A 26,472-nucleotide genomic window follows, 5' to 3' on the forward strand; every position below is an offset into this window, starting at 1 on the left:
GCATATGCTTGCTTAAATACTTTTGAAGAAAACCATTCAAAAAATAAATAAGTAAGTAAAAATTTTTAAAAAGCGTTGATAAGAGCTTACCACAGTCTTATTTCTTTTTCGAGTTGTGGTGCAGTCTGACTTCCAACATAACCTCTTAGCTGGAACAGAAATTACAACAAAACTCAAGTACTTTCTTGTGAAAACATGAAATATCTGGTACGCACAGCTGAGATTTTTTTTACATCTCTAAAAGAACCACTTTGTGATTGACAGCTGCTAATGTTGACAAAAAGAGTGGTATTTGTGTTTAGTTAAGATTTATGGCAAAGAACAAAGGTGCTAGAGTTCCCACAAATGTTACACTTGGCATCAGTAAATTATCTCCACACATCTCTTTTAGAAGCAATGCATCACTATGCAGAGAAGTGCATGGCAGAGGGTACTTTCCATTGTACCGCATATAAGAGTTTCTTTCCATCTATCACACATGCAGAATAGGAAGCATGACTGCTGAAACGCCTCTGTGCTCATGGTAATTAATATAACCTTGACATCACGGTCCCTGCAGGAGCAATACATAGGAGGCTATAGTCTATTCCTAGATATCTCACTTAACAGTGGTTCGTGAAACTTTGTAAGCAAGCTTTATGGGATGGTTGGTGTCTTATCTTCAAGCATCTGCCAGTTCAGTGGTCTGCCAAGCTCAGTCAGAGATCAAAAATATATTTAATATATCATTTCACCAACTATTAGACAAATAAGTGTGCTGTATGTGATATATCAAGATTGCTACAAAATCAAAATAAAATCATAAAATAATAGTTATTAACCATACAGATATGAGAGGTATCGCATAGCTGTGGTGCTAGAAATACTAACGAATCTGTGTTTAGTTGTTTTGATTGTGAAGGTCTATAGAAATGAGAATTATGAAAAGCTGGGATCTAGATATGGGAGATAAATCAGTATCATCAATCTATTGATGTGTTATATCAGTATGTGGATATCAGTGTTTTGTTCTGCAAAATATGGTATTTGCCATAAATCATTTATTAGACAGCAGGCATTGTGGCCAAAATTACTGCACTGAAAGGCTACTGATTCAGGCCATTAGCTGGATAGCATTGAGGAGTGCACCAGTGGCTAGTTATGTGTCATCAGGCATTCCTTCTCCCAAGGTTTGAGTCTGTTGGGGTGCAGGTATAGAGAAATCCAGCACAAAGGTAGTGGTATGGCTGCTGACACCTTGCTGGACAAGAGCTGGAAAAGCAACATGGAAAAGAGGTACACAGTGTGGTGTTAGGAGCAAGTGGATGACAAAGTGAGCAGTGTTCTGTGCTGTGATTCTACAAAATGATGCACTAGCATTCTCTCCAGTGTTGATATCAGTCTGGAAACCTTGCTTGATAAATTGGCCGATGGAGATTTGCCACTTGAAATTGGATGTTTTAATTCCTGTGGCCTTTGTGGACTTATCTATTTTTCCCAGAATGGCCCAGTATTGCCTTTGCCTTATCATTCTCCTTCCTGCCATCTCCCTCCCATCCCCAATACATGACGGCTAATAAGCTAGGAAGAAAGGGTGCACGGCCGTTTTCAGTAGAGAAACTTTTGTGTTAGCAGAAGAGCCAACACTGTGCTACGAGTGGAGGCCGAAATGCATGTGTTTTAGCTCACGCAGGCTGGTGTGAGGAGGGAAGAACTATACTGAAGTGAGGTCTGGAACATGAGAAGGAATGAGAATTCAGAAAGCGGACGTAATTAGTTGATACTCACCTTTAATCCATTAATGATGAACATCGCTCTTGACAGTACATGATTCACAATATTATCTGTTCAGAATACAATCTTGAAGATAGTAATTATATGGCGCCTTGCTAGATCATAGCAAATGACGTAGCTGAAGGCTATGCTAAACTGTCGTCTCTGCAAATGAGAGCGTATGTAGACAGTGAACCATCGCTAGCAAAGTCAGGTGTACAACTGGGGCGAGTGCTAGAGAGTCTGTCTAGACTAGATCTGCCGTGTGGCGGCGCTCGGTCTGCAATCACTGATAGTGGCGAAACGCGGGTCCGACGGCCAATTTGAAGGCTACCACCTAGCAAGTGTGGTGTCTGGCGGTGACACTACATTCCTCCCTTGCAAATCAGCATACAGTTGTGTTATAAGCCCTTCACCCACTGTGGGGAGGACCCCATATTCACGTATGCAGCGAGGTGGGGAGCCGAACAACAGGTGTGGCTGTGCCACCTACACCCTGCCATTGGGACCACGGGGAGCTAGGAACCGCCTGAAAACCTACTCCAGGGTGCACGCCAACATGCGTTTTATGCGCCCGTAGAGTGAAAGGAGGGGCCGAAGGGTCGACCTCAATCAGGCCGGGGCACCCGACGGGTGAAGACGACGTATGGTCCAGAGTGGGCAAGAGTTCCATGTCGGAAGACATCTGGTCCCGGGGAGCGATCGGCAGCGCGTGATCCAGGGGGGCGCTCAGCAGTTGCAGCGACGCATCCACTGCAGGCGTTGCCGGTCGGAGAACAGGCGGCGGCGCAGCGTCATGGGGCAAAATGGAAGGCAGCGTCGGTAACACCTGGGGCTGAGACGAGCCAGTAGATGGGTCCCCGGGGCGCTGACAGGACGGCAGCATCGCTGAAAGCAGATGGCAAGCGGCAGATCCCATGCGACAACAGAGGTGCAGCTGATTGAGATGCCAGCGAACCTCACCAGAGACCCCCAAACCAGATACATAGCACGTCCAAGACAACGAAGAATGCTCTCTTCGAGCCAACACCATGAACCTTGATAGTGGTGGTAGTAGACAACGTTGCCTGGGGCAAATGCAGGTGTCTGTCGCCGCACAGGAACCTGATGCAGCAGATGTAGCAAAGACATCAAAATTTGGTGGTGGTGACTGTGGAGCAACTCAGCCGGCAAGTGACTATCTCAGGGCTGAGAGCGATACGAGGACAAAAAGAGCAACATCTGTGACTTGAAAGTCCTGACCAATCTTTCAACAGCACTGTTTGACTGTGGTGAAAATGGCACAGGCATCACATGTTGAATACCATTGGCCTTGCAGAATGACTGAAATTCTGTGGACCTGAATTGTGGGCCATTGTCGGAAACAATGTCTGTGGAAGACATTCAACTCAAAAGATAGCAGATAACGCTTGAATGGCGGCAGATGATGTCGTGGAAGACAGCCGGACAACAAAAGGAAAATTACTGAATGAATCTGTCACAACCAACCATCGAACATTCCAGAATGGACCAGCAAAATTGGTGTGTAAGCGTTGCCAAGGGAAAGTGGGTTTTGGCCATGCAAAGAATTTCTGTGGTGGTGCTGATCGTAGTTTGGCTCACACCATGCAAGAAGAGCACATATTCATAATCGCGGCATCGATTCCGAACCAAGTACAGTGCTGATAAGCAAGTTGTTTCGTTCTCACTATACCTCAATGCCCTTGGTGGAGAAGCTTTAAGACAGAGGACTGTAACGAACATGGTACCATGACCCTGGACTGATCATTACCAGAACGCAACAGCAAAACACCATGTCGAACAAAAAGTCTCTCCTTGTGAGCATAAAATCGGTGAACCAACGGGTCCCCGATCCATGACTTTGACAAGGTCCATTGTGTAGCAACAAAACGCAGAACGGTAGCAAGGACAGCATCGGCATTTGTGGCTGTAGCTACACAACGAAAATCAATCGGAAACGATTCGACCACATCATCGATTTCCGAATCAATGAACATGCAAGCAAGTTTTGAGGAATCGAATGCCCTATCCTCAGCAACAGGAAAACAGGACAACGCATCTGTGTTTCCATGCTTAGCAGTGGACCGATACAAGATATCGTAACGGTACTGCGAGAGGAAAATAGACCAGCGAATGAATTTCTGCGCTGTACGTGGAGGTATGGGCTTGTTCGGATGAAAAAGCAATGTCAAAGGTTTGTGGTCTGTGATTATGGTAAAGTGATGACCATACAAGAACTCATGAAACTTTGTAACACCAAATACGAGAGCCAATGCTTCTTTCTTGATCTGTGAATAATTTCTTTGCGCAGACAAGAGCAATTTGCACGCAAAGGCAATAGGGCGATAGTGTGAGCCATCTTTGTGTGCAAGCACAGCACCGATCTCGAAATCCGATGCATCCACCATCAACAAAAGGGGTTTCCCGGGATCGAATGGCATAAGGCAAGTATTGGAAAGCAACGCCGATTTCAACTGGCGAAAGGCGCATTCGAATTCCATCGTCCAGACGAACGGACCACCTTTATGGCGTAAGCGATGAACCGGAGCTGAAATGGAAGAGGCATGCGGCACATATCTGTGATAATAGTTGATTTTTCCCAGCTTACTCTGTAGCTGCTTCAAATTCTGCACGAAGGCAAGTCTTGTATGGCACGGAGGTGCGTGGGACTTGGATGTATGCCTTGGCCATTGAGTACATGTCCCGGGTATGGCAAGTAACTTGCAAAAAACACACATTTGTCCTTCCGTAAGAAGACCATTTTGTCGCCAGACCTGAAGTAATGTTCTGAGATCGGCTAAATGTTCTTCTTCCGTCTTTCCGGAGATCACAATATCGTCCAGATAGTTTGCTGTAGTAGGGACCGACGCACAAACAGTTTGTAGATATTGTTGAAACAATGCACACCCAAATGGTAGTCATTTGAATTGATACAAACCAAGATGCGTGTGTTAACCACCAAAAGGCACTGGGATTCTTTGTCCACCAGTATTTGCAAGTACGCATCTGCTAGGTCACAAATTTGTAAAATATGTGACTGGGCACAGTTTGTCAAAAAGATCTTCCGGGCAGGGTAAAGGAAAAGTTGGAATCACTAGTTGTGGATTCACTGTTGCCTTGAAGTCCACACAAAGTCTCAATTTGCCAGAAGGTTTTGGCAAAATTACTAAGGGTGATGTCCAGAGAGAAGCCTGCACACGTTCAATTACACCTTGTGATTCCAAATCGTGTAATGTTTTTGCGACCTCATCACGCAATGCATGGGGAACACTGCACGCTCTGAAAAATTTTGGTTGCGTGTTTACTTTCAGTTCCAAATGTGCTTTACAGTTCTTAGCGCAACCAGGTCCGGTGCAAAAATGTCTGCAAATTCTTCACATAGACGAGAATCACTGTCTGAAGGCACAGTCTGGTTCACTGATAGGACCTGAGTTACTATAGACATGTTAAACAACTGAAATGATTCGAAACTAAACAAGTTCACTGCAGAAGAAGAACGAAGGATGTAAAATGACACAAGTTTTGTTTTGTTTTGTTTGTCCTTTGTATGTTGCTTGAAGGCTGCACTGTCCTAACACAGGGATCTCTTGACCTGAATAGCTATTTAACTTAACATTTGCGGTACGCAACGGAGGTGTGCCCAGCAGTTTGTAAGTGTCTTGATTGATCAGTGAAACTGCAGCTCCGGTATCGAGCTGGAATGGCATCACTTTGCTGTTAATGTACAAGTCCACAAAAAGTTTATTGTCCTGCTGACGACAATAGCGACTGTCTCATGCAACGTGAACTGACACTGGTACAAAATCACTTGCGACTTGACGGGAGTTCCGGCAATGTCGACGCACACTATTTGTGGGACAAACACAGTCACTGTTAGGGAGAGTGGCACTGGATGGAGTGGAATGAACGACATGTATCTCCATGGGCGAAGTTTCGCGAGCCTGAGTATCCTTGGTTCGATTCCGGCGCGAAGCAAAGGGCCTGGAATGGTTTGGAGTTTCCAGTCTGAGCTTTTTCTGGCAAACACTCTGAACACGTCCTGTTTTATTACAGTAAAAGCAAAGAGCTTGGCATGACGGGAAATGCTAATGTGAATGTTTAGTAGCGCACCACTTTGAGCACTGCATTCGCTTGCCGGCGCGGCATATGTGGCGAAGAGCCTGGCGGCAGCAGCACGGCCAGGCGCGAGGGCTGTTTACTGCTCTGTGCAGCTCGCCCGGCGGGCCAGTTAACGTGACACACAGCTGGCGAAATGTCAAATGTTTCCTGAGCAAAGTCAGGTGTGTCCTGCCAATCCAAGATGTCCATCACTTGTTGAAGGGAGGGATTGGCTAGTTTCAAAATCTGTTCCCGTATATGAACAACAGAAACATTCTGTGCAATTGCATCACCTACCATAGTATCTGAATATGGGAGCCCACATTGACACTCAAAAGCACAATCCCTAGTAAGGCCTTGTAAGGTTGCAACCCACTCCCTATTAGTCTGACCTGCCGTACGTTTTGTACGAAAGAAGGTATACCATTTTGCAACTACATTGACTGATTGTTTGAAATATGCATGTAATGCAGACAAATTTTCTTCCTAGGACAGAGTTGCTACGTTGTGTCGGGGAAATAATTTGACTATCATACGGTACGTTTGCACATCGACGGATGACAAAAGAAAAGGCTGCCGCTCATTACCTTGAATTCTGTAGACGGCGAGATGGAATCCAAATTGGCGTGACCACTCCGTCCAGCTTTCCATTGCAGCGTCAAAAGGTCTGAAGGTCGGTGCAACTGCGTGTTGTGGCTGGATGCTGAAATGCACGCGTTTTAGCTCATGCTGGCTGGCGTGAGGAGAGAATAACTATGCGACGTGAGGTCTGGAACGTGACAAGGAATGAGAATTCAGAAAACGGATGTAATTAGTTTGATACTTAACTTTAATCCATTAATGATGAACGTTGCTCTTGATGGTACATGATTCACAATATTATCTGTTCAGAATACATTCTTGAAGATAGGAATTATAGCAACTGAATATGGTGTCGTGCTATGTCGTAGCAAGTGACATAGCTGAAGGCTATGCTAAACTGTCGTCTGTGCAAATGAGAGCGTATGTAGACAGTGAACCATCGCTAGCAGAGTCGGGTGTACAACTGGGGCGAGTGCTAGAGAATCTCTCTAGACTAGACCTGCCGTGTGGCGGCGCTCGATCTGCAATCACTGATAGTGGCGACACACGGGTCCGACGGATACTTATGGACCGTGGCCGATTTAAAGGCTACCACCTAGCAAGTGTGGTGTCTGGCAGTAATACCACAGAAACATCATTCATTATCCCAATATTTGTGAGTTCCAGTGGTGGATGCTACTTGTTGACCATCTGCATCAACCCATTTCTTTCCTGAAACACAGGGAGCAAAACGGAATGGGGCTGATATGTGGGGTTCTGGTGCTATGTTGGACATCGGTCATCCAAGCAACATACGTCATGATGGTTCTCAGCAGCCTATTTCATCAGCTTCTAAAGATGTGAATCATTGTTCTCTGCCTTGTTGCAGATTTGCAGGTGAAACAGTTACAATAATGCCTCAAGATTGATGATAGATTGTTACATTTAAAGAATAAAGTAAATGACAGAATTCTTCTTTCTTGTTGCCTTTACTATGAGCCAAGATACAGCATTCTTAACATTGCTGTGGTGAACTTCTGTTAGTGTGACATTACTCCTATTTGATAGAAACAATAGGAGGAAATTACTTATTACACAGTTTCTGGAGGTGGAGGAGAGGAGAAAAGTTTGGTAATTGGAAGCTGCTGGATGGGCCCTTCCCTTCACCATCTGTTGCTGGTGGTCATGCAGTAGTTCTGCCAAATTCTTCTTGCAAATAGGCATAGACCTGTACAAACTATATAAACATGAGGGGCTTCATCCACCAGAATGTCACTAGTGCACTTCTTCATCTGTGTCTTAAATGAGTGGACAAGACATTCCCTCCTGCCTTCCCTGCCAACTCGTGGTGGGATGGGGTGAACACATATAGCATTTACCACTGTGAACATGGAAATCATGAAAAGTATTGAGAGATGAATTGAGGACTGTTAACCCAGGGTAGTATTTTGATGCAGAATATCCATGTGAGGAGCTTGTACTGTTGCCTCTGGCGCATGGAGTGGCAGTTGACAGCTTACAGGAACCAGGAGTAGGTGTTGATGACCACCAACCAATAGGCATGCAAGAAGGAGCCAAAGAAATCAACATGAACACATTTGCATTTTCTCTTGATCAATCCGAGCCAACACATGGCAGCAAAGCTCAGATGCCAGTAACTGGCACCTTCAGACACTATGGACTGCTGCACCTCCCGAGTGGCATACTCAACTGCTGCCCACTGCCACCATGTGGAGATAACTATGATTTGGCCATTTAACCCCAGAGTGGAGAACACTCTTATTAATTTTAAAAAAATTCTACACAACTTATGACTACACTCCATTCACTGATCTTGTCTTGTTAACTCAGCAGTGACCTAGCACTGTACGGCAACTCTGTGTCAGTTGCAATTTTGTTTCATTTATTAAAGTGACCGTCTGTTTACTCGTGTTCTCTATATTGTGTGTTAACAACAAATTGCAAGCTATGCCCGAACACTTGAAATGTGGTAAGGTTTCAGGTGTAAACATTTAGACACAGATTCAGAAGAATTACATTTAACTGCTATCTGTTGCAAAAGCCACCTGAGGTGGTGGTGTTTTTTTGTAGTAATTTTCTGTATAATGCTTGCAACCGCTTCTGGAGTTTGAACTGAAGTTGAATTAGAAACACTGCCAATACCTTGCCATTATCAACTTCTTAACACTATATTTGCTCGGGAGCAGCCTGATTACCTGCTCAGTGAGAGCAGGCAGGAATTAAGTTATCTATCTTCTGGTCTCTGCATCTTTGTTAGTGAGATGGACGAATTATCCTGGTGCAGAAGTGAAATAATATTGTGCTGGAGAGATGCTGCTTGGCCCAGCCACCCGGGGAACAGCATTTTATGTGGACAAAAAATAACACCATCAATGATAGTAAGTTTGTGTCACAACAAAAAATAATTGCAGATGGGATCCGACACACATGCTAGACGCTGGTTGGACCACCCCTGCTGAACGTATCGACACACCCAACAAAGGACGGGGTCATCATTGATTGTTTGAAGGATGCGGGAAATGGTAATGGGGAAACCCAGTGAGCTTCCTCATTGAGATGAAAACAAAGTACTTGATAAGAAGAAGGATTGAGCCCCTCGGCAAATGTGAAAGAGCATCTGTATTTGAATGTGGAGCCGTGGGGCAGAAGTGACTTTCATAATTTTACCTGCTCAGGGACAGGGCCCATCATTGCAGTCTAAGGGCTGTCTTGTCCAGCAAGAGTGCTGTGGAACCAAAAAGAGACACTAATAGCTTGTTATCAGTTACCAAATGAGAGTTACCATATAGGATCACAATAAATTTCTCGATAGCGTAGATAGTAGGAAGAGCTCCTTCTCTACTACGGCATAATTCTTCTGTGCATCATTAAACACCTTTGATGCAAAAGCAATGGGCTGTTCCGAACCATCAGCACAACGTTGGGACAATATGCTCCCCGTGCCGTACTGTGATGCATCCATTGCAGCCAGAAGCTGGAGCCCCAGCAGATAGGTGGCCAAACATGGGTTTGGAACGCAAACTCTTTTTCATTGTCTTGAATGCATGGTCGTAGGCTGGTGTCCACTCAAATGCCACATATTTATTAAACAATTGATTTAGATGATAGAAAATTGAAGCTGCCTGTGGAAGGAACTTGTGGTAGTGGACGAGTTTGTCCAAGATTGCTTGGAACTCAGTCATACTTGAAGGGTACGGGAGGGCTGCGATAGCCACTATGTGGCTGTCAGTTGACTAGATCCCTTTATGGGAGGTATTCTATAGAGGGTTAGTAGAACTAAGACTTTTCCAAATTGGCGTAAAGACCAAAATCACTCAAAATCCAAAGCAACAGACAAAGGTTGCAAAGGTGGTCCTTGAGGGTGGGACTGCTAAAAGTCATCAAGGTAATCGATATAATGAGGAACACGCTGTGTTAGTTGTTCCAAGTAGTGTTGAAAAATAGCAGACACGCTTGCAACACCTAAAACCAAGTGGCTATATCAGCAGAAGCCATATGGAATATTCACAACAAGCAGTTGATGTGATTTGTCATCAGGTGGCAACTGTTGATATGCTTACGACAAGTCATTTTTTTAAAAGTATTGTCCGTCCACCACCTTTGTCATAAGTGTATCCAGATGAGGAATGGGGTATGTAACAACCACAGACTATGAATTCACTATCATCTTGAAGTCACCACAATGACTGAGTTTACTCGTTGGCTTCTTAGCAGTGACCAGTGGTGTAGCCCATTGACCAGAATAAATGAGTTCCATTACCCGCAGGTCAGTCAATTGGTCTAATTCTTCTTTTGCTTGGCTGTAAAGTGTGAGTGGTACAGTTCGGTATGGGGCTATGTCATAGATTTCAGAGAAACGTGTGCTATGTAATCCTTAGCCTTGCCAAAGATGAATATTCCTTGCGCAAAGCATCCAACTCTTGGTAGGATACAAGATCAAACACTAAATGGAATGGAATCTGTGACTATAAATCCAAAAGCATGGAAAGCATCCAAACCAAAAAGAATTTCTGTAAAGACTCTGTCCATGACCAAAAATGTTACTTATCGGATCACTGCTTTGTATGTCATTGCAGTAAACTGACCAAGAAGAGGAATCTGATGTTTATTGTGGCTGACAAGACAATTGGAGGTATTCGACAGTAGAGGAGAACCAAGGTGTAGATATGTATTAGAATTCAGTAGTGAGGCAGTTGCACCAATATCCACCTGAAGAAATGTGGGAGTGCCATCAATGTGCACATCAATGAATAGTTTGTTAGAAACAGTAGCATGTCAAACAGCATTAATATCCTAGATTTAGGTATGGGAGGCACAGCAGATGCTGATCAAGTGTTGCACACAGAAGCAGTGTGACTTTTCTTACAACATATATGGCAGATGGCACAATGTTCAACGATGTGAACACTCTGGCTGGTCATGTTGAGCAAAACTAGTAAGGCAGGAGAGCAGCATCTTTTGGAAAGTTTTCCACCATGTAAGTGTTTATGCAGAGTATGTGGCCGGACATGCTGCACTGCCGCAACTTCTTCTTCTGAACATGTATGCTATGTCGGCCCAAGGGAACTGGCTGCCAGTGGGTCAAGAAACATCAAATGCTTGTAGTATCTTGAGTATTACTTCTAAGGAGAAATCTCTGAACTGCAGTGCACTTTTCAGTAGACCTGTTTATGTGGGTGGACGTAACAATAGTATCCCAAACCATGGAGTCCACACAAGATTGAGTAGTAACAAAATGACACTTGCAGCTTAACCCTTGCAATTCTACTGCCCAAGTGCAGTATGACTGATGAGGTCACTTCCTGCATTGAGATAACTCCACACTCTTGGAAATTACATGGGTATGTTTGTGGCATGAAGTCAGTAAATGACAAATCATTGAATGATAAACACCTGATCCTGTTGGCGGCTAACTTTCCTAACAAGTTGTACATTTGGGGAGAGATTGATGATAGAAAAAAGAGTTTTAATGGAAGCAGTGCCCGTTACTGTGAAGGCTACAAAATGTTGCTGTAAGTATTTTTCATACAATTCCCAGTCCTCAGCAGCCTCGTCGTAGGTGGGGAAAGGCAGTGGGTAGGTTGGCAAATTTTGAGGCTGCATCACTAGATTAATTCTCTCCAACATAGCCACATGCCCTTGCTTTTGAAGGAAACTCAGGAGCACAACCCCCAAGAGCACACCTGTTGACATCGCAGTTTTGGTGATATATGCACGAAAATCAAACCTAACTTATCACCAGTTGTACTGTAGCATGCAAGACAAAGAACACCAGAAAATAGACAATCATTTTAATACATAAAGCACAATTCCATCCAATACAGTGTCCCTGTACAGTGCTAGGTTAGTGCAGAATGAACAAGCCAAGGTCCTTGAGCAGAGTGTAGTTATCAGTCGTATAAAACGTAACAAAATAAGGAAGAATGCTCATAGCATCATGGTAAATTGCCAAATCATAGTTGTCTCTGCATGATGGTGCTGTGCAAGGGCTGCATGTGGCACTCAGGAGGTGTGGCTGTCCATAATATCTGAAGGTGTCACTTCAAGGTGGCTGAGTTCTACTGCCAAGTGCTGGTGCGGGCAGATCAGAAGACAAGTTGCTGGCCCGCATCTTGCATCCTGTTGACACCTGACAGATGGTGAGGAGCAATTGGTGTGGTAACTGTGGGTTGCCACACAGTTGATAAAGAAAAGACTGCAAGTAATTGCTTTAATATGTATATTGATTAATACGACCTTTATTATTGTTGTTATTGTCATGTCAACTGTCAAAGGGTGTTTGTTTATACATAAGGGAAGATCTGAAGCCTTAATCCCTCCAGCTAATGTAAGTGCATAAATAAATAATAATCTGTGTTCCTAAAAATGTGACACTTTTTTTACATATTACTAGCTAGATCTTGTATTGTATTTTTCATCCTGAATTACTCAATCAGACCAATTCACTATGTAGCTCTTAATTCTTATTATTAATCCAATGCACAGTTGTGTCGCACACCCTTAATCCAATGCACAGTTTTGTCACACACCCTGCCCTTTATGATTTTTTTTTTTTTTTTAATCTAATGCGTGGGGTATCAAGAATTTGGCTTGTGAGACATACCCTGGCACGAGTGTTACAGTGGTCAACCTCACTGCACATGTCTACAACATGGTCTCTGAGCACGAGAAAGAGGAAAGCGTGAAAACACCACATTTAAAAGGCAGTGCAGTTGCGCTGCATACGGATTGGTCTAATATTACACGTTTCTCAACAACATATGTTACAAATGAAACAAATTTTCAGTATTAGTAAATTATATTTCGCACACTGAAGACATGATATAGTTTTCATCTGGTGTGAACTGTCAGCACACTTACAGGTGCAGACAGTTTCACAGAGTTTCGCAGATTTTCCTACTGAGGTTGACATGCAATTGTAACTTATTTAGTTTCATAATTAAAAAAAAAAAAAAAAAATCGAAATATTGTAGCACTCTTGCAACCTCATTATGGATATGTGGAAACTCTACAAGTAGACACCCTGGATAATTTTAACGTAAAAGAATTTGTCTTTAAAATTGTAATTACCTTGTAGACCAATCAGTTACATCTTCTCATTCACAGGGATGCTTTCATCTTAAATGGTCTTGAAAACAGATCTAAGATTGGCAGAACACTCAAAACATTTAGGAATTTTTTCAAGACCATAATGAATTCTTCAAACCTCACATTTTCTTTAATGCCAGTGAGCTTAGGGAACTGGACTGTGTGTGTTAGGAAGTGTCCCGTGTGCAATGCGATTTTCTTTTTAAATGCATCCCCATCAAATCAGAAAGAAATTGTTTGTGATGTCTTACAATGGGCAATGTACAATGAAGCCCACTTAAAATAGAAGGTCGACCAATTCATTCCTGATGTTCTCATTTTCATTCCTCCACTCTTTTGTCCTTCATACGTTCAACAATAGTGAGTATTAAATCGAAAAGTCATTCCAGTCATGTCCCTTGACTTATTGATGTACTTCACAATTATATATACACTGAGGTGACTAAAGTCATGGAATAGTGGTATGCACATATACAGATTGTAGTAATCTCGTTTCATAAGGTATAAAAGCGCAATGTGTTGTTAGAGTTCTCATTTGTACTCCGGTGTTTCATGTGCCAAAGGTTTCTGATGTGATTCTAGTCGCACAATGGGAATTAACACACTTTGGAGACAAAATGGTAGTTAGTGCATGATGCATTGGACATTCCATTTTGGAAATCATTACAGGATTCAGTACTCTGAGGTCCACAATGTTTAGAATGTGCTGACAATTTCAGACATTATCTCTCTCAACGAATGATGCTGCAGGCAACTGCCTTCACTTAACAACCGAGAGGAGCAGTGTTTGCATCGAGTTATCAGTGCTAACAGACACCCAACACAGCGTGGAATAACCACAAAAATGAATGTGGGACATTCAACAAATTTGGTGTTAATGAGCTATGGCAGTAGATGTCCAACACAAGTGCCTTTGTTAGCAGCACGACATTGCTTGTGACATCTATTGTGGGCTTGTGACAAGACATCTAGAAAAACAGGGCCTGTTGAGATAAATCACAATTTCAGTTGATAAGAGCTGATGGTAGGATTTAAGTGTGTTGCCGATCCCTCAAAGCCAAGAACCAAGGTTGTAAACAAGGCACTGTACAAGCTCGTGGTGGCTCCATAATGCTGTGGGCTGTGTCTGCATGGAGTGGACTGTGTCTGATGGAGTGGACAGTGTCTGCGTGGAGTGGACAGTGTCTGCGTGGAGTGGACAGTGTCTGCGTGGAGTGGACAGTGTCTGTGTGGAGTGGACTGTCTCTACATGGAGTGAACTGGATCATCTGGTCCAACTGAAAAGATCATTGACTGGAAATTGTTATGTTCGGCTACTTGGCGACATGTTTTTGTTGTTCGTGGACTCCATGTTCCCAAACAACGAAGTCATCCCACCGGGCCTCAGGTGTCCGTGATTGGCTTGAGGAACATTCTGGACAGCTGGAAGAATTGAATGATTTGGCCACCCAGATTTCCTGACATGCATCCCGTCAAACATTTATAGAACATAATCAAGAGGTCAGTTTGTGAACAAAATCCTGCACTAACTACAATTTCGCAGTTACAGATGGCTATAGAGGTAGCATGCCTCAATATTTCTGCAGGGAACCTCAAAATACTTGTTGAGTGCATCCCATGTCGAGTTGCCACATTACTCGAAGCAAAAGGAGGTCTGACACGATTTTAAGAGGTAGCCCATGATTTTTGTCACCTCAGTGTAAGATTTCCATACTATTGATTGAGTTCCATCGAAAACTGTTGCAATTGACAGCAGAATAAAGTATGTGACTTCAGAAATTTCACTGTTCTTAGCATCAATTTCTTCAGGTGCTGCATTCTTGCAAATTTACACTACTGGCCATTAAAATTGCTACACCACAAAGATGATGTGCTACAGACGCGAAATTTAACCGACAGGAAGAAGATGCTGTGATAAGCAAATGATTAGCTTTTCAGAGCATACACACAAGGTTGGTGCTGGTAGTGACTCTTACAAAGTGCTGACATGAGGAAAGTTTCCAACCAATTTCTCATACACAAACAGCGGTTGACCGGTGTTGTGTGGTGAAACATTGTTGTGATGCCTCGTGTAAGGTGGAGAAATGCATACCATCATGTTTCCAACTTTGATAAAGGTCGGATTGTAGCCTGTTGCAATTGCGGTTTATCGTATCGCAACATTGCTGCTCACGTTGGTCGAGATCCAATGACTGTTAGCAGAATATGGAATCGCATGGCTGTAACGGCTCGTGCAGCCATGTCTCAATCTCTGAGTCAACAGATGGGGACGTTTGCAAGACAACAACCATCTGCACGAACAGTTCGACGACGTTTGCAACAGCATGGACTATCAGCTCGGAGACCATGGCTGCGGTTACCTTTGACGCTGCATCACAGACAGGAGCGCCTGCGACGGTGTACTCAACGATGAACCTGGGTGCACGAATGGCAGCACGTCATTTTTTCGGATGAATCCAGGTTCTGTTTACAGCATCATGATGGTCGCATCCGTGTTTGGCAACATCGTGGTGAACGCACATTGGAAGCATGTATTCGTCATCGCCATTCTGGCATATGATCTGGCGTGATGGTGTGGGGTGCCATTGGTTACACGTCTCGGTCACCTCTTGTTCGCATTGACAGCACTTCGCACAGTGGACACTACATTTCAGGTGTGTCACGACCTGTGGCTCTACCCTTCATTCGATCCCTGCGAAACCCTACATTTCAGCAGGTTAATGCACGACTGCATGTTGCAGGTCCTGTATGGGCCTTTGTGGATACAGAAAATATTCAACTGCTGCCCTGGCCAGCACATTCTCCAGATCTCTCACCAATTGAAAACGTGTGGTCAATAGTGACCGAGCAACTGGCTCATCACAATACGCCAGTCACTATTCGTGATGAACTGTGGCATCGTGTTGAAGTTGCATGGGCAGCTGTACCTGTACACGCAATCCAAGCTCTGTTTGACTCAGTGCCCAGGCGTATCAAGGCCATTATTATGGTCAGAGGTGGTTGTTCTGGGTACTGATTTCTTAGGATCTATGCGCCCAAATTGCATGAAAATGTAATCACATGTCAGTTCTAGTATAATATATTTGTCAAATGAATACCTGTTTATCATTTGCAGTTCTTCTTGGTGTAGCAGTTTTAATGGCCAGTAGTGTAGAACAACGTTCTTCTTGATATATGGAACAATGAATCCCATCCGTTGAATTTTTTGCTCTTTCATTGTATCTTTAAATTCTTCCTGTGTGGTATTGCTATGTCATTACATAGCAAATGTACGTTACACTTTGCTTATGCGACTGCCTAATATATATTGAGAATTCTCAACCATCTGTTGGGTCATTCCCATTCATTTTTACGGACTTGTGGTGATAGCTTGCTACACGGGCCCTTCTTGTGTAAACAGCCACTAGACATGTGAAAGTCCTTCATGCCATAAATAAATACTGAAGGATAAACAGCAGTGATATCACAACTCTTGCTGAACTGTAGAAGTCGTGGTTTTGAGACAGAGAACTCATTAAGGCATGTTCGTAATTCATTTTCATCTGGAAAGTAAGTTCCTTGAAGGTTGTTTGATAGACTGTGTAAAAGGAGAAAATCTGAAGAAGCAAGATTAGGTGATTTAGGTGGGTGCAGAATCACTTCCCAACTCAACTCCTGTGTAGTGTTTTTTGACAGTCCAGCAGAATGCAGTCAGGCATTATCATTGAATAGCATCACTTCACCTAGTTGTTGTCTTTGGATTGTGTCTGTAAGGCTTCTGAGTTGCTGACAGTAAATGTCAGCAGTGATGGCTACACCTCAGGGAAGCATCGTCACTGCATCGTCACTGTTCCATCACATACATAGCATCATTATCTTCTGTGGATGCGTGCAAGTGTTTCTACAGGGAGACAGTACTCTGTTTGGGCTCAACCATTCCTTTCTTTTCCTTCTGTTAGCATAAAGACACAATTTCTTGCATCAATAATGTTTCAGGGTAGGAATGGTTGATGGTGTTCACAAGCCAGTTGACTAGCAAGTAGAGATGCACATATGGCGACCCGATGATTTATATGGTTTTGGCATAGAGCTTGTGGTACCCACACACCAGATTTTTGAACCTTCCCCATTGTGTTTGATGGTGGAATGGGATGGTGGAATGGTCACAGTTCACCACATTTGTCAGTTCTTGAGTTCACTGACATGAATCATTGTGGATTAATGCATTTGAGGTGCGGTATCAGTGCACTTTCAAATAAGCACATCGCAAATTACGCTGCCGCGCTTCCTACAGCTGCTGCATGGTGCGAGGGTGGTGCCATGAACAAATATGCCGCTGCCAATGAGGTGCAAGTGATCCCTCTGGGGAGCTCCAGCGGTGGGTATATTTAAGCTTGAACATTCATGCACATTTGGTTTGTTTGCCAGTTGAATAACATTTAAAGATTTTTATAATGACCAGGGATTTTCTGAATAGACGTTGTATTGAAGAGATACAGTTTTATAAATCTTTTGTGTCTGTACGTGTTTCAGCATTCAAAAGCTACGGTCCGTAACTGATGCTGCAAATACAGCAACAAAGTTTTGTATTTTTTTATGTGCTATTAGATGTAGAATAAATTAATATCTGAATTCTTTATACATGAGTGGCATCTGTTCCTCACTCCTGTATCTGCTAAAGAACCACACTGCATGCAAAGGGAGACATAACATAAATGGTCTTTATTAAACCCTGAAGGTCTTCCTGAAAGTGGAGAGTCACTAATGTCAAATAGGTCCTCCTTAAAGCAAGAAAGTTATTTTCTTGCTGTGCTCTGCCCAGTACCATTGTCCTCATATATGGCTCAAATGGTTCTGGCAGCTTCTGCTACTGTTGTTGTCAACTCTCTATTGAACTCAAACAGAAGAATATGTCAGAAATGTTCTGATTTTTCTACTTGCACTACATTTTACAGCAATCCACTGCTCCACTCATAATCTCCAGATGACAAAATGGTAATATGTAAACTCAAATAGTTATGGTGAACTACAAATAAAAACTGACAATCGATAAATAAGTGCACAGCAACTGGAATACCAACAAAAACCCTATGAACGTAAGCCCCAACCTAACAAAAATGACACTGATTCATAGGTTAATTTTGATTCAGTAGCCATTTTAATAACTGTTCTGCATGGGATCACCAGATGGAAAAAGGGAACATTCGTCCAGTGAATAGATTTGTGGTGATGATGATGATGATGATGATGGTGGTGGATTTCAGCAGTATGGACATCAGCGCCATTGCTGGATTTTGATAAACAGTTATTATGGTTTGAACCGTATCTGTTCTCACAAGGAAAATACCAAAACGATTTCCTAGGAGAAGTGTTATGTGGTAAAAAGCAAAATTGTATGCGATTTGTGATGGCCCATCACGATCAGACAACAGCTAGATATTGGTGCAAATAAATGTGAACATTGATGAACATCCATTTTCGGTACGGATTGATCAGGACACCCAGCAGATGTTACTGAAGAAACAACTGAAAATGTCCACAGCATGTTGCTGGATGATTGTCAAACAGAAGTACACAAAATAGTGGAGGCCATTGTGTGTCAGCAGGAATAACAATTATGTGCATGATAATTTGTCAGTGAAAAAAAATTGACGGCCCAACTTGTACCCACAATAGTTGATGAAGGATAACAGATGAGTGTAGCTCTCAAATTTCAAAGTGGTATTCAACATAATTTAAGTGACATCAGGAGAATATTCTGTTTTGACAAGTTGTTGTTGTTGTTGTTGTTGTTGTGGTGGTGGTGGTGGTGGTGGTGGTCTTCAGTCCTGAGACTGGTTTGATGCAGCTCTCCATGCTAATCTATCCTGTGCAAGCTCCTTCATCTCCCGGTACCTACTGCAACCTACATCCTTCTGAATCTGCTTAGTGTATTCATCTCTTGGTCTCCCTCTACGATTTTTACCCTCCACGCTGCCCTCCAATGCTAAATTTGTGATCCCTTCATGCCTCAGGACATGTCCTACCAGCCGATCCCTTCTTCTAGTCAAGTTGTGCCACAAACTTCTCTTCTCCCCAATCCTATTCAATACCTCCTCATTAGTTACATGATCTACCCACCTAATCTTCAACATTCTTCTGTAGCACCACATTTCGAAAGCTTCTATTGTCTTCTTGTCCAAACTATTTATTGTCCATGTTTCACTTCCATACATGGCTACACTCCATACAAATACTTTCAGAAACGACTTCCTGACACTTAAATCTATACTCGACGTTAACAAATTTCTCTTTTTCAGAAACACTTTCCTTGCCATTGCCAGTCTACATTTTATATCCTCTCTACTCCGACCATCATCAGTTATTTTGCTCCCCAAATAGCAAAATTCCTTTACCACTTTAAGTGTCTCTTTTCCTAATCTAATTCCCTCAGCATCACCCGACTTAATTTGACTACATTCCATTATCCTTGTTTTGCTTTTGTTGATATTCATCCTATATCCTCCTTTCAAGACACTGTCCATTTCGTTCAACTGCTCTTCCAAGTCCTTTGCTGTCTCTGACAGAATTACAATGTCATCGGCGAACATCAAAGTTTTTATTTGTTCTCCATGGATTTTAATACCTACTCCAAATTTTTCTTTTGTTTCCTTTACTGCTTGCTCAATATACAGATTGAATAACATCAGGGAGACACTACAACCCTGTCTCACTCCCTTCCCAACCACTGCTTCCCTTTCATGTCCCTCAACTCTTATAACTGCCATCTGGTTTCTGTACAAATTGTAAATAGCCTTTTGCTCCCTGTATTTTACCACTGCCACCTTTAGAATTTGAAAGAGAGTATTCCAGTCAACATTGTCAAAAGCTTTCTCTAAGTCTACAAATGCTAGAAATGTAGGTTTGCCTTTCCTTAATCTTTCTTCTAAGATAAGTCGTAAGGTCAGTATTGCCTCACGTGTTCCAACATTTCTATGGAATCCAAACTGATCTTCCCCGAGGTCAGCTTCTGTCAGTCTTTCCATTTGTCTGTAAATAATTCGTGTTAGTATTTTGCAGCTGTGACTTATTAAACTGATAGTTCGGTAATTTTCACATCTGTCAGGACCTGCTTTCTTTGGGATTGGAATTATTATATTCTTCTTGAAGTCTGAGGGTATTCCGCCTGTCTCGTACATCTTGCTCACCAGATGGAAGAGTTTTGTCATGACTGGCTCTCCCAAGGTCTTCAGTAGTTCTAATGGAATGTTGTCTACTCCGGGGGCCTTGTTTTGACTCAGGTCTTTCAGTGCTCTGTCAAACTCTTCATGCAGTATCGTATATCCTATTTCATCTTCATCTACATCCTCTTCCATTTCCATAATATTGTCCTCAAGTACATCGCCCTTGTATAGACCCTCTATATACTCCTTCCACCTTTCTGCTTTTCCCTCTTTGCTTAGAACCGGGTTTCCATCTGAGCTCTTGATATTCATACAAGTGGCTCTCTTTTCTCCAAAGGTCTCTTTAATTTTCCTGTAGGTAGTATCTACCTTACCCCTAGTTAGATAATCATCCACATCCTTATATTTGTCCTCTAGCCATGCGTGGTTAGCCATTTTGCACTTCCTGTCGATCTCATTTTTGAGACGTTTGTATTTCTTTTTGCCTGCTTCATTTACTGCATTTTTATATTTTCTCCTTTCATCAATTAAATTCAATATTTCTTCTGTTACCCAAGGATTTCTACTAGCCCTCATCTTTTTACGTAATTGAGCTTCTGCTGCCTTCACTACTTCATCCCTCAGAGCTACCCATTCGTCTTCTACTGTATTTCTTTCCCCCATTCCTGTCGTCAGTTTATCCAGGTCCCATCTCCTTAAATTCCCACCTTTTTGCAATTTCTTCAGTTTTAATCTCAGTTCATAACCAATAGATTGTGGTCAGAGTCCACATCTGCCCCTGGAAATGTCTTACAATTTAAAACCTGGTTCCTAAATCTCTGTCTTACCATTATATAATCTATCTGATAACTTTTAGTATCTCCGGGATTCTTCCATGTACAGAACCTACTTTTATGATTCTTGAACCAAGTGTTAGCTATGATTAAGTTATATTCTGTGCAAAATTCTAACAGGTGGCTTCCTCTTTCATTTCTTAGCCCCAATACATAGGTTTTGACAAGAGAAAGATAAAAAAAAAACATGAAACGAAGCAACAATAAAAACAAGAATTGCTTCCAGTGAACCATCTCCAAAGAAGGCAATCTCAGTCCCATTGGCCAGAAAAGTTATGGTGACAGTTTTTTGAGATGTGATCAGTGTCACACATGTAGACTCCTTAAAACTGATAACTGGACAATACTGAAATGAGATATTGGACTGCGACAAGTAATTGAAAAAATGGCCCCATTTGGCAAACACAAACTGCTGTTTCACAGTGACAGTGTTCAACCAAATTTATCTGGAACTGTGAACACAAAGGTGCTTGTATTGCTACCACACTACCCTATATTCACTCGATGTGGCTTACTTCTGGGATTCGTGCTCTCAGAGGTTGTCATCATCATAATCCTACCCTTTTTTTTCATTTTGTTTTCTTTGAGTGTTTAAAAAATAATAGTGGTAGGGATATGAAATGGAATAATCAGCTAATCTCAGTCATGGGTAAGGCAGGTGGTAGACTTAAGTTTTTTGGTAGGATATGAGGAAAATATTATCAGCCAATGAAGGAGATTGCTTACAAATCAGAAGTGCAACCCATTCTGAAATACTGCTCAAGTATGTGAGAGACGTATCGAAAAGGAGTAACAAAGGATATTGAGCGTATACAGAGCAGGGCAGCACAAATGTTCACAGGTTTGTTTGACCCATGGGAGAGTGTCACAGAGATGCTGAAGAAACTGAACTGGCAGACTCTTGAAGATAGATGTAAACTTTCATGAAAAGCCAACTTACGAAGTTTCACCCAGCTTTAAGTGATGGCAAGGAATATACTACAACCAACTACATGTCGCTCACATAAGAATCGTGAGGACAAGATTAGATCAATTACAGCATACACAGAGGCATTAAACAATCATTCTCCTCATGCTCTGCATGTGACTGACTGGAACAGGAAGAAAGCCTAATAACTGGTATGGTGGGAGGTACCATCTGCCATGCACTTGACAGATGTTCGTGTATAAGTGTAGATGTAAATAGTGATCTTGGTAAAACTGTATCTCTGTAAAATGGGAATATGTTGGAAGATAAATAATTTGTTTGTGTAAAAACTTACATCTTTATTCCTAAAATGTGTACTTATTGAACTGCCTTCATAAATATGTAATGTAATTCTTCTGTGTAATTATACCTCATGTTTCATATAGTCAGTAATGAATCACCCTGCATTGTACATAGGTGTTTCATCTCTGACTAATTCACTAGTGATTTGGGAAGTTGATAAAAGAGTTGAGACATAAGTAATTTGTTAGCTAAAATTTTAAATTTGCAATATCAAAAAGCATAATACCCTATTTGTAGGGTTTACTATCACACTTTCTGATAATGTGTGCAGGTTGCAAGTTGAACCTCAAGATGTTCCAGTTGAACAGAATTTCTGGGAACCTCGAGCAAAAGTACCTAGACTGTCAGAGAAGAGCAATTCCAGTAAGTGGAATTCAAGTAAAACCACCTCAGAAGAGGGTGTGACAAAAAAGTGGTTATGCAGGGGATGTCCCGTTGTATGCTCTTGGCAGCACCGGAAGAAGGTTGCTGTTGAACTTGAGCTGGCTCCATCCATCCACCCAATGGAGCGTGAAGTCCTAATTTCAAAGTACTTGGAGCAATCATTCCGGAGTGAGGAAGTTTCATTCTACCTTACTCTAAAAGTGGATGAAGATAAGGAGATGGTTCGCTGTCTGTTCGAGAACCTCGATAGGAAAACAGAACCGTTTTCAACTGTGGCACACGCACTTGTTACTTTATTACCATTATGGATAAATAATGCTTTTGAGGTTGGTTTTTCACTGCGATGTGTTACAGGTGTTTATATTCCAGGGGACATGCAAATAGGTGCAAGTAGAAATTTGAACCCATCTGGATGTTGGTGAAATGAAGTGTTGTCAGTTACCTAGAACTCATCATCTTGTAATCTAGAATACTAAGAGTGTTTCTCTAGTTCATAAAGTTTAATTGTGAGAAACTAGTGCGTGGACTAGAAGAGTGTAGTGAACTGGTAATATCTGGAAGTTCTAGAAATAAGTAATATTCCATTTTTTCCTTGTTTAAGTGTATAAAAGATACAGATGTGAGGCATTATGATGCCAGAGACTCTTTATTGTGTAACTTCTCTTGATTTTACATTGGCAACATGTAATTCTTTTATGTAGCATATTCAGTTATCTCTGTATCTATATTGTTGTGCTGGAAGATTTTTTTGCAGAAATACACAGGTATATTTACTGGAACAGTTTATGTAAACTAAATCTAAAGAAATTATTTTTGTTTATTTATAGGTGGTAAGTTTGATTAAATATTCCATATATTACTGCAAAAGCTCTGTCACACCAGCAAATACTTTTTGAATTGCTTATTTATCCATTTCTCTATTGTTCTTAAGTCATCAGGTATATTAGTTACTTTCACCAATCGTAGTATCTCCAGAGAGTTACAATTACCTGTGGTTTCATGTTTCGGCCTCCATACAGTAGCTTTTTTACAATCATAGAGAGTAGATATTTTGTATATATTTGATTCATGACAAGTAATAATAAAGACTCTGAGAATAGTGAACTAATTTTGTGTGTGCATAGCTTATCAGAAATTCCAAGAATTTAGTGATGATTGTAAAATTCGAAGTATATTACGTAACGTGGAGACTGTGACACGTACCTGGCTGTTCCTGCTTCACACACACACACACACACACACACACACACACAACCGCGCGCGTGAAATCATGGTCAAGATATAGAGAAAGCCAAGACTCAACAAAGTAATACTCATACATGTGCCTACTACCTCTGCAGATGATGAAGGTATTGAAAAAAATATGTATGCTGAGATAAAGGAAATTTTTCATCATCTTGTTGTGCAGTTCTTGTTGTGTCCGTGCCTGCTAAGAAAATGGGATGAGACGTTCCACCTTATGCAAGACACCTTTTTTGTTTTGTTTCACCCATACATGTTTCAGCACTTTTGTGCTATAGTCACTGGGTTCAATTTTTATTTTTAACTGTAAAATTGTTGTTACATATTAACATTTGTGTTGTTCACAACATTATGTAGAAGTTGCATTTATAATTTAATTGAAAAGTGGGTAGAAGCATTAGTTAACATACCGTACATGACATTACTGTCCATTTATTTTGGTAACTATTCTGCTATACAATATACAACTTGTCATCTGCAAACAGCAAAATGTAATTTATTTTTCTGTTTGTTATGCATTTACGAATGGAAATAAGACTGTATCGCATTTTCTGTCTGTAACTTACAGTTTTGAAGTTGTGTTGCATTCTCCTGTGTTGTTGGTGAAGTAAATAGACTTACTTCTTAGCCTATGGTTGTGTGGCAATGCACTTTTTTTGATTACTCGAAACATAGGTGGAGTTTTCGCTGCCATTACATGTTGTTGTGGCTGTGTGGTGTTCATTTGTTTCATAGCGTGTTTTGTTGGGTGGGGCACGCGAGTTTGAATTGTGGTGAAAGTGGTGTGTGGTTTCTGTGGGTTTGCATATGTGTGATGAGTACTGGGGCAGAGAGAGAGAGAGAGAGAGAGAGAGAGAGAGAGAGAGAGAGAGAGAGAGAGTGAGAGGGAGGGAAAGGTAGAAAGATTTTTCTTTTTAATTTCATGAGCAGTTTTGGTGTGTGGTGTGGGTGTCATTTGTATAGTTCTTCTATTGTGGCGAAGAGAGTTTTGTTGCACAGTGATGTGTATTCATTGAGTACTTTCTTTCCTTGGGCTATTGATTTTTGGATGTGGTAGTTTTCCCCTATAGTTAATTTGTGGTATAGGCTGCTGCTAGTTTTTAGGATGTGAAAATCAGTTTCAATGTTTGTTGGGTGGTGATAGTGTGCTATCAGGTGGTCTGCAAATAGTGAGTGTGTGCTATTGCTTTTCAGTGTTACGAGGTGTTCTGTATACCTGGTTCTGAAGTTCCTACCTGTTTGGACCACATATACAGATTGACAGCAGTTGCAAGTAAGTTGGTAAATACCGGACTGGCTGTATTTGGCAGTGCTGGTGGTATTTCTTCCAAGTCTGCTTTGTATTGTGTTGTTGGTCCTGTATGCTATGTTGAGTCCTTGTTTCTTTAGTATATTACCCACTCTATGTGAGACTTTGTTGTAGTAAGTCATTATGTGCCATTTGTTGCTTACTGTCTGCTGATTTGTTGTGTGTGTGTGTGTGTGTGTGTGTGTGTGTGTGTGTGTGTGTGTGTGTGGGTGGGTGCGCGCGTGCGCGCGCGCCAGGGTTATGTGTTGTTTATTTTTGAATTTTGTAGTTTATTTTGTCTACTTTCTTTGTATCACATCCATTCTCAGAACATTCAGCATCGCAGCACGTCAGCAATCGTTGGTTAATATATTAAGAAACTAGAAACCCACCTCGATTGCGAAAAAAGTACCTAGTGTTAACCTTTCGGTGTAGATAACTACACCTTCTTCAGAACAATAAAACCCACAAGTGCCTAAGAAGACGTTTGTCAATGGTTAAAAAAACACCATAGCTATACATTTATAAATGAAAAAAGGGAAACTCAAACAGTACATATGTACAAATTCTAAACCGTTACTTAAATTAATGGTGTTACCTCCACCTCACACCAGCCTATGTTCGATGGGCCATGACCCGCCATAAACTGCAGCTTTTGTGGGTTGTCTGTAGATTGTGAATTCATGTTTGTTGTTTCTCTTGTGTATAGTGAGATCTAAGAAATTAAGTTTTTCATCTGTTTGTGTTTCAATGGTGAAATCTATTTGTGGGTGGATGGAGTTTATGTTATTATGCGAGACTGTGGTTCATCTATTAAGCAAATTATGTCATCTACATATCTGTACCAATATATTATTTTCTACTGTTTTGGTATTACTATTTTGTCAAAGATTTGTTTTTCTACCTGATTGAGGAAAATGTCATCTAGGAGGCCACATTGATTCTACCCACTTTTCACCAATTAAATTATAAATGCAACTTCTACATAATGTTGTGAACAACACAAATGTTTCCAGAATGAGATTTTCACTCTGCAGCGGAGTGTGCACTGATATGAAACTTCCTGGCAGATTAAAACTGTGTGCCCGACCGAGACTCGATCTCGGGACCTTTGCCTTTCGCGGACAAGTGCTCTACCATCTGAGCTACCGAAGCTCACAAGTGTTAATATGTATCAACAATTTTATGGTTAATAATAAAAATTGAACCGACTGGCAATAGCACAAAAGTGCTGAAACATGTATGGGTGAAACAAAACAAAAAAGGTGTCTGATGGTTCCAAAATAGCAACAC

General features: G+C 41.7%; 1 protein-coding gene across 4 annotated transcripts in view; it reads left to right on the plus strand.

Annotated features, from left to right (window-relative positions):
• Positions 1-26,472, plus strand: part of LOC126272246 (speckle targeted PIP5K1A-regulated poly(A) polymerase-like) — a 236,552-nt gene that overhangs the window by 155,514 nt on the left and 54,566 nt on the right. For 3 of the 4 annotated variants that reach the window (XM_049974953.1, XM_049974955.1, XM_049974956.1), the window contains one exon: positions 22,537-23,748. The exons of the other annotated variant lie outside the window; for it this stretch is intronic. In XM_049974953.1, the coding sequence (XP_049830910.1) occupies positions 22,537-23,071 (535 nt within the window). In that variant the 3' untranslated portion in view covers positions 23,072-23,748. Of the gene's footprint in view, positions 1-22,536; positions 23,749-26,472 lie in introns of those variants that run through there. 4 annotated transcript variants of the gene reach the window in all.

The sequence above is a fragment of the Schistocerca gregaria genome, chromosome 5 (assembly GCF_023897955.1).
Source record: "Schistocerca gregaria isolate iqSchGreg1 chromosome 5, iqSchGreg1.2, whole genome shotgun sequence".
Taxonomy (NCBI): Eukaryota; Metazoa; Arthropoda; class Insecta; order Orthoptera; family Acrididae; genus Schistocerca; species Schistocerca gregaria.